Source organism: Thalia democratica, chromosome 4 (genome assembly GCF_965202585.1).
Source record: "Thalia democratica chromosome 4, ktThaDemo2.hap1.1, whole genome shotgun sequence".
Classification (NCBI taxonomy): domain Eukaryota; kingdom Metazoa; phylum Chordata; class Thaliacea; order Salpida; family Salpidae; genus Thalia; species Thalia democratica.
The window spans coordinates 8,601,801-8,619,637 of record NC_139168.1 but is presented as its reverse complement, the minus strand read 5'-3'; the positions used below and the strand labels follow the sequence as shown (position 1 = coordinate 8,619,637).

At 27.2% G+C, this 17,837-nt stretch overlaps 2 protein-coding genes across 2 annotated transcripts; both read left to right on the top strand.

Annotated features, from left to right (window-relative positions):
* The first annotated feature begins 1,229 nt into the window (after positions 1-1,229).
* On the top strand, positions 1,230-2,102 carry LOC145832986 (uncharacterized). Its single transcript, XM_082940190.1, has one exon. It carries the CDS (start codon positions 1,230-1,232, stop codon positions 2,100-2,102), a length of 873 nt encoding a protein of 290 aa, XP_082796316.1.
* A 1,000-nt stretch (positions 2,103-3,102) lies between these two features.
* On the top strand, positions 3,103-11,691 carry LOC145834415 (intraflagellar transport protein 74 homolog). The gene is made up of 11 exons (XM_082941840.1): positions 3,103-3,276; positions 4,092-4,179; positions 4,628-4,792; positions 5,341-5,520; positions 6,397-6,492; positions 6,806-6,915; positions 7,728-7,953; positions 8,397-8,603; positions 9,188-9,375; positions 10,362-10,587; positions 11,436-11,691. The coding sequence occupies exons 1-11, from the start codon at positions 3,116-3,118 to the stop codon at positions 11,547-11,549; spliced, it is 1,761 nt and encodes a 586-aa protein (XP_082797966.1). The 5' UTR covers positions 3,103-3,115; the 3' UTR covers positions 11,550-11,691.
* The last annotated feature ends 6,146 nt before the right edge of the window (positions 11,692-17,837 follow it).

Here is a 17,837-nt window from a genome sequence, read left to right as displayed (position 1 = left end):
TCAAGATAGGCGTTGATAGGCTGTGACCCCAACAGATTCCTAATAGAAGGCACACACTAAAATCAGGAATAAAAAGATATATAATTAAGATATATCCTTATTTTTAACCAATCTTCTTCAAATTTTCACATTAGGTCCATTATTAATATTTAAATGGGTTTTATGAAGGAGTTCTTTTAATTTTGATAAATAAAATTGTTATTATAGAGAAATACATTAATATTTTCTTTTTTTTATCTAAAACTTTTATTTTTCAACTTTTTTTAAGACCTAACATTAGAAGTTTTTTAAATTATAAAATGAGTGTTTCCTAAAAATTTAAGGTCTCTAGCTCAAAAAATTAAGGAGAAGATAGAGTTTTAGTGAATTTTTAAACTTTAAGAACATATACTCTGAAAAGTTTGTGGTCCATACGTTTGTATTGGACACTATTGAAAGATTTATAAATCTTTTAAAATAACTAAAATGTTTGTATTCTATGAAAACCTACTTGTAGTTTACACTTTATGGTTTCACATTAGAGCCAGTGTTGAATATTGTAAAAAAATGCCCTTAAATTCTCTTTCTGTCAGACACTTGATGTTTTAAATTTTGTCAATTAAAAAAAAAAATTAAGTAGTTTAAAAGACAATTTAATATGCACAATACCTGGTATTTTAAAAGATTACTTTATTCACTGATTTACTCTTTTCACAAAAAAATTCTAAATAAATTCTTTTGTTTATAAAGTTTGATAATTTATATTAAACTTGAAATAAGAAATACCCTTTGTAATTTTTTACAACTGTTATTCTCAATTTTAGCCATATCCTTTAAATTAGGCTGTTTACTAAATACCTGTAATAAATAGTTTTTGTAAGTGTAAGTATTAGAGTACTTTTGAAAAATTTCAATGTAAAAGTTACAAGAATCTTTTAAAACTATATGTAGATTGCAAATTTACAATTTACAGTTTTGTATTTTTTGTTTACAAATTTTTAAATAATGTGAAACAATTAATACTAAATCAGTTCGTTTTTAAGCTACATTATATTAAATAAAATTTCAAAATCTTCTCTACAACAAATTTAAATTTTTTTTTTAGATTATTTTGAGCGAATAATAACAAACTTCAAATATTTTTAAAACAAAAAGTTGCTATTGAATTTAATTTTACTTACAACTTTTCTAAATAATAAACCAAAATATCTATAGACAGTGGTATATTATAGCAACAGTAAACAATAGCAATGGATGATTTCGATGACATTCCACCTTTAGAAGATATGTCAGAGATGGTGGAAAAAGTAAGAAACATAAAGTTCTACAATCATGAAAAACTCCACCAAGCTTCACATGAAGAAAGTGCAACAATAACTGAAATAAAAGAAGATGTTAAACCTGCAAAGCCCAAGCAGAAGAAAGACTTTGGAGGTTTCAAAAAAGGCTTTCTGTTTGGAAGTGCACCTCCAGGCAAGAAAAATACTAATAAGGGTGTTAAGAAAACTATTAAATCAGTGGAAAAAGACCCAAAAGTTGATTATGTCATTAATACCAACAAAAAATCAGCAAAATCCAATTTGGTGTTTGACGACGTGCAAAAGGAGATGGAGAAGACAAAGCAGCAAATGAAGCCGCCTGATTGGCTGAACGATGACATCATAAAGAACATAGAGTCAGATAAGGATCTGTTGAACAAGCTGGCCCAGCCGAAGTACGCTGCGGCAGTTGAGCTGATGAAGACTGACCCAAAGGCGGCGCTTGAAAAGTACAAAGATGACAAGGAGGTTGCTGAGTTCTTTAAAAAGTTCTACGGCATTCTTGGCTCACACTTTACAAATTTGGCCAACAGCAGTGGTGATACTGGCCCCAGAAACCAGCCCATTTACACAAGGCCACCCGCAGAAGAGCCCCACATAATGTCAGAAGAAGACAGGCAGGTGCAGAATGTTCTCAAGAACCCAGAGCTGAGGGAGATTTTACAGAAGGAAGAGATAAAAAGGCTGATGAAGCTGATAAGAGAAAATCCTAATCAGGCTCAACACTTGCTTATGACTGGAAGTCATGAGTTCAAAAGAGACGTTCAAACATTGATTTCTAATGGGCTTTTGAAGATTGCTTGAACTGTTTTGAAAATTTTTTGCTTTTTTTTAAGTATATAAAAAGAGATCATAGAATAGTAATATATTTATTATGCATTTTAACTGTGCCAATTTGAAGTTTTTTTAGAGCTTTTTCAAGTTTTATATTTTTTTTACATACACAACAGTTTTTTAATTGTAAGTAATGTATATTTTTAAAATCTAAAATCAGCTGGTTTAAATATTTGCTTTTTCACATTACACATTAAGAATAACCAAACTATACAAAAATTAATTCATGCATTTTTATATATAAACTACTTTTTATGTATCTATAAATAACTATTAAAATTTATTATTATTAGATATGTAGATAACTTAAAACAAGTTGTTGATTTCATAGGTTTAAAAAGGATTGCTGTATATAGAAACTCTTTTTACTATTTATTCTGTAAAATTTTTCTTTTAATACCATCTTTTTATGAAATATAGTAAAATTTTTTTTTTTGTTGTGTTCTTTTGTAACCAGATGAAACTATTTTTGCTAATTACTGTTTTAAATTTTTTTTTTCAATTACACCTCTACCCACATACTGTTAACACCACTAAGTTTTAAACACATTAAAAAAGATTTTTCATTTTTTGTTTAGTTTATATTATAAATATTTTTTAACGTGATCATATCACAGTAGAATACTTTCATCCAATCTATATTACGAAAAATATTATTTTTTATATTTACTTCTCACATCACAATGACTCCTAGCATCATCTAGCTTTTTCAACTTTTCTAGCTCATAACTATTTTTGGCTGTTTTTGTTTGATATCCCAACCTATATGTTGTCAACATAACTAAAATTTAAGTGTATAAAACTTATGTTAACTAAATTTCAAACAAAATAATTGAGTAGTGTAGTAAATACCTTGTATTTTCTTATATATATAACTACCTATATCTTTTTCTTTTATATGTTCTTGTAAATATCTGTTGATATTTTTATTTCTCACACCTCATATTACATTTCTTCCCAGTATCAAATATCAAAAAAAGAAAATGTCAGGCAGACCGCCCTCATCAAGAATGAACAGGCCTCCCACCGGTGGTTCGCGGAGGTTGGGGACCGGATTCAGACCTGGCACGAGGGGAAGTGGGACACCTGGTGGTGGTCAGTCATCTTCGGTGTTCAGTGGGACAGGTGTCAGGGTTGAGGACAGGTTTGTTGATAGTTTCAATTGTTTAAGTTATGTTGTTGTTGTAAAAGTATTTTTGTATTTTTATTGGTTTGAAGATAATTTTAGCTGTAAACTTCTTTTTAATTTCAAAACAATTTTGAATAACATTTGAAAAAATATTGTTTTAAACAAGCTGTTTAATGTTTTTATACAACTTAAATAATTTAGTTGTAATCTATTATAATTGTATGAGTTTTAATTTACTTTGTGTTGTTTCAATTATTTTTGTAAAGCATTTTATAGCTACCCATTTTATGAAAAGTTGCCAAAAGTATAAAATTTGTGTGTTTTAGATACGTTTTCAAATTTCTAGTCCTAACTGAATTCAAACAAAACAACAATGGTGTTTTAAAAAATCATAACTTTTTATCAAGTATTTATTTGTGTTGATTTCTTTTTTTCTGATATTAACAATTTTCACTTTACAGCAATTTTAGAACCAACAGACTGGGGTTATTAAGCTACTTATTTGAATAGAAATGTTCTACTGTTAGAATCTTTATTTTTCTTTCATAGAAATTATGGCACCATATAAGAGCACATAAAATTTAGTTCATTAAAAATTAACATATTAGGTATTGAAATTTCAAACACACGTTTTTGTCATAAAATTTGAACATATATTTACTTGCATAACTCCATACAAAACACAAACACTAAAACAGAGTATAAAGTTACTTTGTATTTAGACATACTCTATACTGCAAAATAACTGTTGTTGAAATTTTACTAACAAGTTTATTTAAGTTTATCTATTGAAAAGTATAGTATACTTTAAACTATTGAAATTTTTAAAGACCAATGACGCAGCATGGTTTGAGCGGAATAAAAACCTCAGCTGGAAATAGAAAGGGTACCGCCAATCAGCAACAAAGACAAATTCAAGTGACTAAATATAAATTTGTTTTATATATTTAATAAATATATTTGCCTTTTTATTTAGATATATTAATACAATATTCATAAACTGTAAATGTAATTTAAAACTAATAGTTGTTATTTTTTACAAACAGAATTTTAACTTAGTTATTTAAAACTAACTTTACATATTAACTTAAGCTTTGAATAACTTGTAACTTTAAAGTTGATACAAAATGAATACATATTTTATAGCTGTTACTACCAGATAACCAAAAAAAATCTTACAACAGTTTTGTTTTTACTAAAAACTGGACTGTACACAATTTGAAATATAAATTTTTAATTATAACTAAATTAGTATAAACTATCATGTTATATTGTTAAAATATCATTTTTTGAACTGTTATTTATCCCTTTGTAGTGTTTTTGAAGAACACTTGTCCACTTTTCTTATAAATTTTACACTTACCAGGACCGCACATACTGGTTGGGAGAGTTGAGGAGTCAAGTGAATAGATTGACGTCAGAAATGAGAAAAGTTGACCAGGAATGCCAGCAGAAACAGGAAGAAAATAACACGTTCCTGATGTTTGAGAAGAGAGCTGAAATATTAGCCAATCAAGTCGATGAAATTAAGGTTTGTAATAAAATTATTAATTAAAGTTACTAGATATTTCACTATACATAATACATGTCTCATGTTTGAGAAAAGAGAGAAGAGATGTTAACTAACCTAGTTTATGATACTAAGGTTAGTTGATCTTAAGTAGAAAAACTGACTCGGAATTTAAACTGAACTAGGATGAACGCCTGATAACTTTATTGGGGATGCGAAGAAGCTAAAATTACCTAAAATATTTTTATCTGTTTAGTTATGTAGTTTGTTTGATATTAATGTTTTAGTTAATAAGTTGTCATACATATATCAAACAAGATGCTTGTTAGAATAAAGATGTGTTAGATAAAAAACGTAACAACTTTTATGACGTAACAATCATACAATGACGTCACACAGGGCGAACTGCACGACTACAACGTGGTGCTTGACCGCATCAACACGTCGAACTTAAAATGATATAACCAAATTAAATTTTATATTTAAACACCATTATAACCCACAGGGTGAATTGCACATAAGTTTTCATGATACTTATGACGTAACAATCATACAATGACGTCACACAGGGCGAACTGCACGACTACAACGCGGTGCTGGACCGCATCAACACGTCGAAGGAGCTCGTGGAGATGATGGAGGAGATGCAGCAGGTGAAGATGAAGAACGACCGGGACGAAGACTCCCTGGAGAGGATGATGGAACAGGAGGAGGGGAAGATGCGGGAGGTGAGGGAGATGGAGAAGGAGGTATTTTTGTTTTGATTGTTTTTAATTTTTGATTAAGGGCATAGGGGGGTCGACATTTTAAATAGAATAAAATTGGATCTTATATGAAAGCTTAAAGTGCAAACTACAAGTCAGTTTTTATAGAATTAAAAAATCTTATCTAACTTTTGAGATATTGGAATTTTTATAAAAATTTTCCGGTACAAACATACGAACCGCAAAGTTTTCGGAATAAATTTTCTTGGAAATTAAAAAAACACTAACAATCTATCAACCTATCCTCTCCTTCATTTTTTGAGCTAGAGACCTCAAACTTTCAGAAAATGTTCCTTTTATAGTTTAAAACACTTTAAGTGTTTGAAATTTAAAAATATTAAAAAATAAAAATTTTAGATTAGGAAAACAAAAAAATAGTTTTTTTTTTCAATAACGTTTTAACTTTTCAAAATTAAAATAATTCCTGCATAGAATTTTTTTAAAACTTAATAACACATTTTCTGTAAAAATTTGAAGAAGATTGCTTAAAAATGAAGCAAAAGATAGATTATTAGTAAAATGGTCTTTTTTGCGATTTTAGTTTGCGCCTTCCATTAGAAACCTATTGAGGTCACCGACTTTGATCGCTTATACCTCAAAAATTACTTTGAATTTTTTCAAGCGGTTTAAAATGTCTTATAGCTCAGATAAAACTCTATACAATAAGATCAACTTGTAAAAATCAAGGTGACCCCCTTATGTCCTTAAATGGGGGATGTTTTATTTTATTTTTTTTTAATCTAATTATTTCTTTATTTTAAATTATTTTTTAGTTGTTCTATTCTTTAAACTTGTTTATTATCTTAATTTTAATTTTTTATTTATTCTTATTTATTTTATTTTAGATTTTTTTTTTTGTAGGTAGAGAGGCTGAGAAGGCGAACGGAGCAACGAGTGATGGACATGGATCAGAAAACTAGATCCAGGTACAATTTATTGAAGAAGATCGGAATAACTGTAAGTTAACTACTAGACATTTATATTTTTATGTGTTTTAAATATGAGCCAGGTACAATTTGTTGAAGAAGATCGGAATAACTGTAAGTTTGCTTTGAGTTTCCACAAAAGTATCTTTAATATTTTACCTTTTTCATTAAAATTTTAAGACATTTCAAAAATTTGTAAAACTAAAAAGTGCAGGTAGTGTATTGAAAAAAGTTATAAATTACTTGAAACAACATTCTACTTTAACTTTTGTGTTATAGTTTGTTACTTTCAAATTTCTTGCATACAACCTTTATCTACTCTTGATACTTTTTAATTCAAACAGACGGCAGGACAGGTGGCAAAAATGGAAGAAGAAGCAGAAGAATTAAATCAAGAAGAAGAAAATTTGCAAGTCAGCATAAGTGGAGACCCACTAAAGACTGAAGCCGTCAGGTTATTTGTAAATTTAATTAATATTTTTTTGTAAATTTTGTAAAAATTTAGTATCTGTATTAATGTTTCTCATTGTATTAATTATTATAAAATTTACAAGTCAGTATTGTTGGAGATCCACTTAAAACTGAAGGTGTTTTGATGACTGTTTAATTTATTTTTCTAAATGTTTCTTTTCGCTTAGCATAATGGCCTCTAGTATCTTAAACTAAGGAAAATATGAAGCTGATTTTGTATACCACGAATTGTTGTACATATAAGTGTTTTCAACAATTGTGAATATATATTTTGTAGTATTTTTTAAAATTACCATTTTCATACGATTCTTATTAATTAAACCTTTTTAGAGCATTTTTTAAGTTTCAAGTTACAAACTTTTGAATTTATCATGATATCACAATAAATCACAGTTTTCAAAACCTATTATCATCACCCAAATGGCAGATATTTAAAATAATCGCTTTCCCCTCACCCTTTAACGCAAATCGCATCTTAGTTTAAAACCAATATACTTTTTTGATTTATTACTAGTTATTTCTCCCCAATAGCCAAAAATGCCGCGAAAAGAACTTTTACTTTGGGAATCTTTGGGTTTGAATTTTAACTCAATTTAAGTGTTGTGGTGTCATACAAACAAAAACCTTGAGCTTGAATTAAAGCCAAAAATTAATAATCAATTAAAACACAGGTTAAGCTGTGTTTACATCGTCATGAACTGTGACGTCATTAATTCTCCTTAAATTAACCAAAAACACGCTTAAATGTTGTGACGTCATAAACACAAATTGAGCTATAAAAACTCACACAAACAGGTTGTACGAGCAACTGTCCACACTGCAGCAGAAGAAGGAGGAGTTGGAGCAGCAATCGGCTACGGACAAGTCTCCGGAGGAGGAGCAGAAGGAGGTGATGGGGGGAGTGAAGCAGAACAACCAGGAGATAAGCGCGCTGGGGAGGCAGGGAAGGGATCTGGACGAGAAGATCAGCAAGATGCAGGAGGAGATTGGAGACATCGAGAGTCAATTAGATGATCAGGAGGTTGATATTTGATATTAGAAATTATTTTTTTAATTCTTTTAATCAAGATACTGGTTATACTTAGGACCAGGAGCTTTTATCATAAAATAAAAAAGTATGTAATATTTTGTGTAAATTTAAAAAAGTGTAAAACTATTATTAAGAATACAAAAATAGTTTTGTGTTAATTTATAAAGGTGTAAACCTAGTATGGTAAGTCTTCTTATTCTTCTTGCTTATATTTAAAAGTTTACTTTAAACGAACATTTGTATGTCTAAGTTTAGTTTTAACTCTTAGATTTATATTAAAAAATATATATCATTTCACATAACTTTTTTTATCATTAGTAGTGCATGTTAGTTTTAGATATTTTTGGTTAACATCTAAGTAAATTTCCACAAAACCGTAACAGTTAAAAAAATATCAACGGTTTTTTTTTTTTAATCCAAACTTCAACTTATAGAGCGAGCAGACTTCGAAGTTCAGGGAGCTTCAGAAACGCGACAAGCTCATTGAACAGTTCATGACGTCATTTCCGGAAATGGAAAGGAAGGAAATTACAACCATCGAGCAACTGCAGGAAACTATACAGGTTCTACTGGCGCAAAGCAGCAAACTGATCAACGCTGGTCACAACCTTCCTAGCAGGAATGAACTCAAAGCGCTGAAGGTGAAGTGTTTTAATTTTCAAAAATTATAGTTTGAAGGTTTTAGTTAAATGTTGGTAGTATATTTAAATTTTTATTCGTTTTCAAAATAATTTTCTAAAGATAAAACTGCTTTAGCAACATATACTTCCTAAAAGTATACTAACTTTTATACTTAATGGTTTCATTTGAAATTGTTTTACAACGTCAAGATGAAAAAGATGCGTTTTAAAATAGAATGCCAATAAAATACTCTTGCACCACAAAGTTCAGATTTAGTATTATTTAGTGATATATGCTAAGTATTAACCATTTTGTTATACCAAAAAAACTGAATAAAATAAATTCCACAAAAAAGTTTAAGATTTTATTAAAGTTGTTTAAAAGTTAAAGTTTCAAACAAAATGTATAACTTTATTTACAAACTCCAAAATAGAATAATATACTTATTACAAAACTTGTGTACTTGAATTTTCTATTCTGAATATTATGTTTATAATAAGAACACACACAGGACGGTTTGGAGTTAAAGGAATTATCCTAATATTGTTTGTTTATCATACAATAAAAAGTTGCATAAAAATCTAAAGTTTAAAACCACCTACAGGACGATTTGGAGTTCAAGGAAGGAGAGTTGCAGAAAGCAGAAACAACAAACCAATCATTACAAGTTGAAAGTACTCAGTTGGAAGAAGATCTTCAGAAAGTTGAAGATCTTCATGAGAAGATCACCAAAGAGAGGGAGTTCCTCACTGACAAGATCCAAGAGATGGAAGAAGATTTACTTACTTACAAGTTGGTATATCTTAAATTTTTGATTTTTGCTTTCACAAGTTGATATATAGTTTTATTAATTTATGAAAAAAAAAGAGGTTTACATTTGAGTACTCTTTTAAAAGAAATCATTATAAAGAAAAAATTTAATCATTTCATGATCTTTTGAATCATTAAAATAATATTCTCAGTAAAAGATGCAATGCTCATCATGAGCTAAATGATTGAACTGCAAGTGAATTTAAAAACCAATTATTTTACAATGCTATTGTAACCAGAAAGAGATTTTGGGTTGCTTAATTTATTGGTACTACTAATCATAACTTACTGAATTATTTTCTTACTATCTTATGCATACTAGATGCTTCTTTATACAAACAAGACGGTACAGTTTGAGAAGAGTATCTATTGTGAAAATGAACAAAATTAAAATAATACAAGCATTACATTTCAACAACAAATTACTTTTGTAATTAACTTCAAAACCAATTAAAACTTAGTAATAAACTAAGTTTAAGTAGTAATAGTTTGAAAAGTTAAACTTTTAAAGAACTATAAAATATTTAAATCTAGCTCAAAAAGACTTTAACAATTAAAGTATTTTTTTTTATGAAATCTGTTCATACTTGAATAATTAAAATAAAACAATAATAGAAATGCAGTTTATACAATATATTCTCTCTATCTACAGGCAGCAGATCTAACAATACAATTACCTAAAATACAGTTAAGTTGGTCTAACAATGTGGTCTCCAACAATAATCCAATGAATCCTTTTTTAGTTATGTTTTAAAAGACTTACAAAAGTACTTTGTAGATTGACTGCCATACATAGTTATTTAACAGATACTTCTATGCATAGTTATTTTCTTGACCGGTTCTACACATTCGATATTAAAACAAGTTAAAGAGCAAGTAAAAACAGCACTTTCATTACAAAATTAATTATGATAAAGTTTTATTTAGATTTAAGTGATGTACAAAAGTTTAAATATTTTTATTTACAGCGATCTTGACTCTCTACGCGAGAAAGCTGTCCAACGCAAATTGGACCTTCAGACCCAGGAGGACGAACTTCGTAGGAGGAAGGTTCACGTTAGTGACAATTTGGAGGTACTAAGGAGAAAGTACAACGATCTGAAGAAATCACTGGAGCGCGACGACACCCACGTGCAATTGGCCAATCAGGAGAGGAAGCTGCAGCACCTTGAGCAAACTAATTTCGCTATGAAGGTATTTCTATGTAATTTTAAATTATTGTTTATTCTTTTTAACTATTTTTTATTATCTAATACACAAGTCGCAGAATCTTGAACAGACTAATTTTGCTATGAAGGTTTTGATATTGAATATTATTTAGAAATTAAATATATGTATGTAGTAAGTTATTTGTATGATAATAAATATTAATTAATATATAAACGTATGTATGTTAATTGTATGAGAGGAATTTAAAGCAAACTAATCTTGCTATGAAGGTACTTAAGTGGTTGTTGTTATTACTAGTAGATTTTAAATTTTAGTTTAAATGTATTTAATTAAATTCAACAACTTAATTGTGCTATAAATGTTTTACTTGTATCTACTTAGTAAAAGTTAAAACTTTATTTTTTTAGTTTTTTATGTGTATGTACCACAATTTCAATTATATAACTTCAAAAGACGTATTTAATTTTTCAGAAGACGTATTTTGTATATACATATATTCCGCAAGAAAAGAAAATAGTCACAAACACCAACCAACTATTTTATTTTTCTTGCGGAATATATGTATATACAAAATTACAGCAACTGAACTTAGACGTAAAACACACAGCAAACTATTTTTTAAATTTTAACAGGAATACAAAGCAAATAATTATTATAATTTTACAGAAATACATATCAAATAATTATTACAATTTTACAGGAATATATTTCAAATAATTATTATACTTTAAACAGGAATACATATCAAATAATTATTATACTTTAAACAGGAATACATTGCAAATGATTATATTTTAAACAGGAATATGAAGCAAATAATACATATTTTTTTAACAGGAATACATAGCAAATAATTATTATACTTTAAACAGGAATACATAGCAAATAACTCTGCCGATTGTGATCAATTGAAAACAGAAATATTGAAAGATGTGAATGTAGCTAATAAGTTAATACAAGAACTAGTTGCGACTAATTTACTATAAGATAATACTGTGATTTTTTTTCAAAAAAAAAAATTAAACTGATTACAACTTCATATTTTTTCAATTCTTTTTTAACTAATTTATTAACATTGATCATTTTTACTTAACGTGTTAATACTGTTTTAAAATTACTCAGTTTATTTTGCTCCCTTTGATTTTTATCGTTATATTTATTTAATAAAATTTGTTGTTTTTATATTAGTATTTTTGTAGACAGCTTTAAGTAGCTAAAATAATACAAATGTATTGAAAATATTTTATATGTACTAAAATATTATATTTTATATAAAAAAGTAAATTTTTGACTAAATACAATTAATTCATCAGTATTCCATTTTTATATTTTCACATTTTTAAGCTAACCTGAACAGCTAAGAAAACTCTTTGAATATTTTATTCTATAGAACAATGAAAGATTGACATATATATGTTTTTCAGTTTAAACTATTGTTTTGCTGCTTGTTATATACGTATATGAGATAATTTCAATTAGTAAAGTTTGTTTAAAAACAATAAAAAAAACTATACGTTCACTATAATTTGTTAGTCAGAAAGCAAAAATGAACTGATACAATGATTCACACATATTAAGCTTTATAAATATCCCAATCTAAGCAGATATTACTTAAAATTAATTTTTAACAGATACTGAAGTAATGTTTACAACAAACTGTATCAACTACACACCACATATGACTAAACTGCTTAGTAGGCGTATAAACTACTCTAAAATTTTTATAACTTATTAGCTTAATATCAATTTAGGCATTTTAATTATTATTTGATGTGTTTTCGAATGTATTTTTCAGATGGCTAGGTGCGCTCAACTTTATAACTAATAGCTTATTAAAATTTTTTTAGCAATTAAAAAGAATAATTGTTTAAAATGCTACGTATATGTTTAACATAAGACTAAGTACTTTGACGTAATTTTTTGTTGTTTAACATATTTTCTGAACAAAATACGATTTTTGAAACCTTCGCTTCTTTACAAAAAATCATCAACTGAAAATGGCTTTTATAAATAGAATGTATGTATATATATATATATATATATATATATATATATATACATGATAGTCACTTTCTTGAACAAGCTTAAATGTGGGCGTCCATACTGCAGAAATTAGCTTGCAGGGTTGGTTTGCAGAAATTGCTAGTTAGCCAGTGTGCAGACTTCTTGCAAACTTATACTATAGCTTGTTGAACGATAAAAGCGCTCAAAATATTTGGTTTTAGGACCTGGCGCACGAAAAAACTTTCGGTTATCGAGTCATACACCACTTGGATACCTTTTAATGTATTGTCCAGAATACGAGCTTAATGATCAAGCCTCTGATTAAGTTGAGTTTGAAACTTAAAATTTACAATTATTTTTGTTGCTACTGCTCAAAGTTGCTTGAAGCTGCTGTTTTGTTTTAATACTTAGGCCATATTAATGTTTTTAAAAACAACGAAAGTTAAATTTATAAAGTTAAACTAGTTTTTGCTATATGAATACTTCTTTATTGTAGCTGATCCTAGCATTAACTTAAAAGGTATCCATTTGGTGTGCGACTCGATAACCGAAAGGTACTTTGTGCACTAGGTTCTAGGACCAAATATTTTGAGCGCTTTTTTATTTGTAGTTCAATAAAAAATAATAGTGATCTAAAATTTAGTTAGCTCTATTTACCAAACTGATCACAGTTTTTGTTGTGAACATTGTAATTTTAAACATTGTTTCTATTAGTGAACTATAAGTTTTATTTTAAGTTAAAAGACTATTGATTTACAACCAGATTGAAATTAGTAGAGTAGTCTGACATTACATATTACTTTTAAATTCTGGGCAAAAATAAGTAGAGTAGTCATAAAGTACTAAAAACACTTGTTTAAACTATGCAAATAAACATAAAAAACTAGAAACGTTTTTATTTGAGATGTAAAAATAGTTCAGTAAACCAAAATTGACAAGCTATCCTAAATAAAAAATAATATTTTGAAATAATTTTAAACAACTATTTTAAGTAGCTTATGATACAGGATCAAAACTAATTTAAATACAAAATTACTATTTTTAAAGTTTTTACATATTTTTTTTTGTAACAAACATAACAAAGTTAAATATAACAAAATTTAGACACATGCATAAATAAACGCTTCAAAAAGTCACAAAAAAAAGGCAACAACATCTCTTATTAATTTAGTTTTTCCAAAATTTTCTACAATTAAATAAAAAAAGCAATTTAATACATGAATAAGAAAAACTATTTATAACGTTTGATGCTTAAATCAAAGTTTAAAAGCAATTTTTTTAAAATCAAAGCACTATTTAATAATCTTTTTAAGCCTTGATTAAGTATATCATGCTTAAATTCTTTAAAGTTTCCTATTACACGTAGAAACAAAACATTTGTCTACTCGTTCATAACATTATTAAAAGTTTTAACTCGTCTATAACTTTTCACAGACTTTGTGAAATTACTGGTTTGGAAAAGTGTTAAAAACTCTTATTTTTTGATAAACTAGAAGAGTAATGTAAATCAGTTTTGTACAATTAAGTTAGTTATTAAATTAGTCAAAACTTTAATTTCAGTTTATAGCAAATTCTAATTGCCAACAATAAACGTTAAAGAACGTAGTTTTTGTTTACAATTTTGACTTTTTATAAATCAGAACAAACTAAATATGAAGATACCTGAATACTTTTTAATGAATCAACTCTAAGTTAAAAGGCTAATAAGTTTTTTTATTTAGGTTAAAGTAGTGTAGAAGCTATAACTATTACTCGCAGTTAAGAAATTTGAACATTATTATAAAACAATACAGTAACCAAAGTATTTTTAGAAGTTTTTTATGAATATTTCTATAAAATAGAAAGCTTTAGAAGATAATGTTTTACATAACAAAATGATTATTTTTTCGGGAATTTGTTTAAATTTATGCTTAAAGGACAATCTAAACATGAGTTCAGGAAGACTTTATTTAAAATTTGTATGGATATAGTTTATAAAGCAGCTCCAAAACTCATTAAGGTTCGAAATAAATTTCAAACGTTTTAAATAAAGTTACTTAAAACTAAGCTCTTACATAAATAAACTGTTAGGTATAACTGTTCTTTAAACTGTATTGTAATACAGCAGTGTGATAACAGTAAATGTGAAAGTATAAAAAAAACGTACAAACAACTAATACAATAAAAACTGCTTCAAGTATTTTTTCAACTTTTTAGTTGGAGTACAGAAAATTATACAATAACAATATTTTGTTTTCAAAAAACGTTTTTAACGTATTAAAAGCCAACAAAAACTAATTTTTATTACCGTTTAGCTATAAAATACTTTAGGAAACCATTTAAATAACAACTTTGTTTATAAAATATTTAAAAACTATTTTTTTTTAATGGATGTGGGAAAATTTAAAACTCGATTAATTAAAGTAAGTTTCATTTTTATTTATACATACATTAAGTTCTAATGAAATATGTGATACAAATTAAAGTCCAGACAACAAAGTTTGAAAATAAATTAAATGACACATCTTAAAATTCTACTTATATACCTTGACATCTACATAATTACAACTGAGCTACGTGTAACTTGGGAAAGTCAGACATTTTAACATGATCGTCTTGTATCACTGAATTGAGACGCTAATATTCAAAGTTCGACGCTGAACGTTTTCGATGATTGATCTCGACAAAACGAAAAGTGATTATCTCCGTTGAATGACGAAAAGTAGCCAAATTTCTAGAAGTAGCGAAAGTAGTCGTAGATTACCGGTGAGCTATTTACAGCTTAATGTGCTGAGAACTTCAATAAATCAAACTTGACTGAGATGTTAATACTTTGGTAGATTTTACATGGATTTTTATGCCGTGGTCAAGAGTTACTTGTTTTAATTTTTTTTTGATATTTAAAAAAGCTCCAATAATGTTTGCTTTGTGTTAAGGATTTTTAAATCACTATCGAAAAAGTTATAGTAATAAAAGTATAAATGAAAACTTTTTTTTTAAACTTAACAGAGTTTATAAATTTTTTTTATTGTCTAAATAATTTTTTTGCCTTGCTTTTTCATGACACTAAATGGACTAAAGTAGTATTTAAGTAGACTGTTTAAAAAGTAAATCAAGTAATAATGTTTATATTCTAGCAGTTTGTGATAAACTTTGAAATTATTGCAAATTTATTGTCAAAACGATGGACCTAGGCATCAAAACCTAAGTCACTTAAACTGAAAGGCAAATAACGAAGAGACGAAAAATGAAAAGTAACACAAAAAGTTCATATTGTTAAAATAAAAGTAAAAGCATAGTTTAGTTTAATTTAAAATGGACTTTCAAAATGAATCTTAAAATGATTTTTGAAAGTTATTTTAAGACAAGCGTCTATCTTCAAAATACATTCTCAACACAGACCGCTACTTGAAGCTATTATATTAAAGAAAGGATCATTTGAAGTAAATGTGCAATGTTTCTTCGGACTGAAGTAAATCTGCAGTGTTTCTTCAGACTAGCAGTAGACTTTTGGCGCCATTCATGTCAATCAAAACACTTTTCACAAATCTCATTCGGAAGCAAGTTGGTAGATAACAAAACATTACATCAACTAACAAACTGTTTGTAGATAACACTAAACTGAAATAAAATGCAAATAGTAAACACCAAGGTTTTATACTATAGTTTTGTGACTAGTTTAAGTACAAAACTCTTGTATTGAATTGATAAAAAAATATTTTCATACTTTTTACTTATGTCTTAAGCAGTATTAACTACCTGATTATTTGGAAGGGATTATGTAAAGGTTGTACATTTAAGTACATTTTGTTCAACTTTGTTCTATATGTTAAAAATTCTTCAATTGCTGTTTTTAGAAAATTAACTAATTTCAATCTAAAAATGTTCTTTTCTTGAATTTCTGTGGTTATATGTAGTATTCTTATTTAGTTTTAGTCTGTATTATGTGCATTACAATAAATTTGAATTTTTTATAAGGAACTTAGTTAACTTCTAAAAAGTAGGTCTTATTTTCATACATGAAAAATTCTGATAATTAACATTTCAAACTTGTTATATACTCTTACTTGTAGTTTAATTTGAAAGAATACAAAGATTAAAGCATTTAATAAACATGCTTTAAACTTGCTGCTATACTTATGTATTATAAATCAAGTTTAACTGTTTTAGTTAGTGAATAAATGTAACGTTCCAAGTTATAAGAACAAGTCTAAAAATTAGATGTTTTCAAACGATCTGTGTTATACTGATATTAACATATAGATTAACATTTTAAATACATGTGTTTAGTATATTAAAACTAAAACAAACTAATCAAATATTTTTAAATGTTTCACACTAATGATTAGTTAAAAAAAGTAAAGTTTTTTTTTAACATTTTCTTAAGTTATAATCTATTAGTTTAAGTTTTATTTACAAAACTGAACTTTTTATCTAGTAAATAGTTTAATTCCAATTTAAAAACTGTTTATATTATATTGTAATAAGCTGTTTTTCAAAGGTCTTTAGTTTAAAATAAGTTACAAGCTAGATGCAAGCACCATTGTATTGTTTTTAAGTGTTATGTGAAAACTTTTGTTTAAACTTTTTTAAGATTTTAAGCTTATTTTTTTTAAGCTGTAATATATATGCAGTCTATTGTACAAACTTAACATTAATTTACAATTTTTTTGTTTCTAGTTATCGAAAACTGTTTTTTATTACAGTTGATTGTTGTTTGGTAAAAATCGCACTAGTACTTCTAACACAAAGAGATAAAAATAACTTCAGATTAGTTGTGTTTAAAAATGTGTAAAAAGCCTATTTTCAAGCACCTTGTATTTGAAAAGGCACGAAAAACTTGAAATAGTTGAACTTGACACTTTATGACGTCACATATAGCTGTTGTGGTGTCAATTGTTGTTGAGTGCCAATTGTGTCGCGTGGCTAACACTCAACAGTCAAGTTGTCAACGAATAAGTTGTGAAAATGATGACTTAATTCGACAGTATTAATATTAAAAACATTTTAAACGAAGTAGTCTGTATTGTATTATATTTTGAGATAAAAGTTGATGAACATACATAGATGTTTCAGTATGCTAAAATATTTTAAATATAGGTATTGTTTAATTATGTTAATTTGTAACATAATCAGTTCTCTTTTATACATCTAGTATTATTTTTATCACTTTAAGTAAACCTTATCCTTTTTATGAAACTAGATTTTTTTTAGAAAATATAAAACTTTGTGAAAATGATGATGTGTTAGTTGGTAAACCCTTAAATATATAGTTAAAAAATTATCTACCA

Bases quoted from the DNA above. Each gene is read 5' to 3' on its own strand.
- LOC145832986 (XM_082940190.1), top strand. From the start codon at position 1,230: ATGGATGATTTCGATGACATTCCACCTTTAGAAGATATGTCAGAGATG.
- LOC145834415 (XM_082941840.1), top strand. From the start codon at position 3,116: ATGTCAGGCAGACCGCCCTCATCAAGAATGAACAGGCCTCCCACCGGT. The intron at 9,376-10,361 runs GTTGGTATATCT...TTTTATTTACAG, and splicing joins GAAGATTTACTTACTTACAA to CGATCTTGACTCTCTACGCG. The intron at 10,588-11,435 runs GTATTTCTATGT...TACTTTAAACAG, and splicing joins AAACTAATTTCGCTATGAAG to GAATACATAGCAAATAACTC.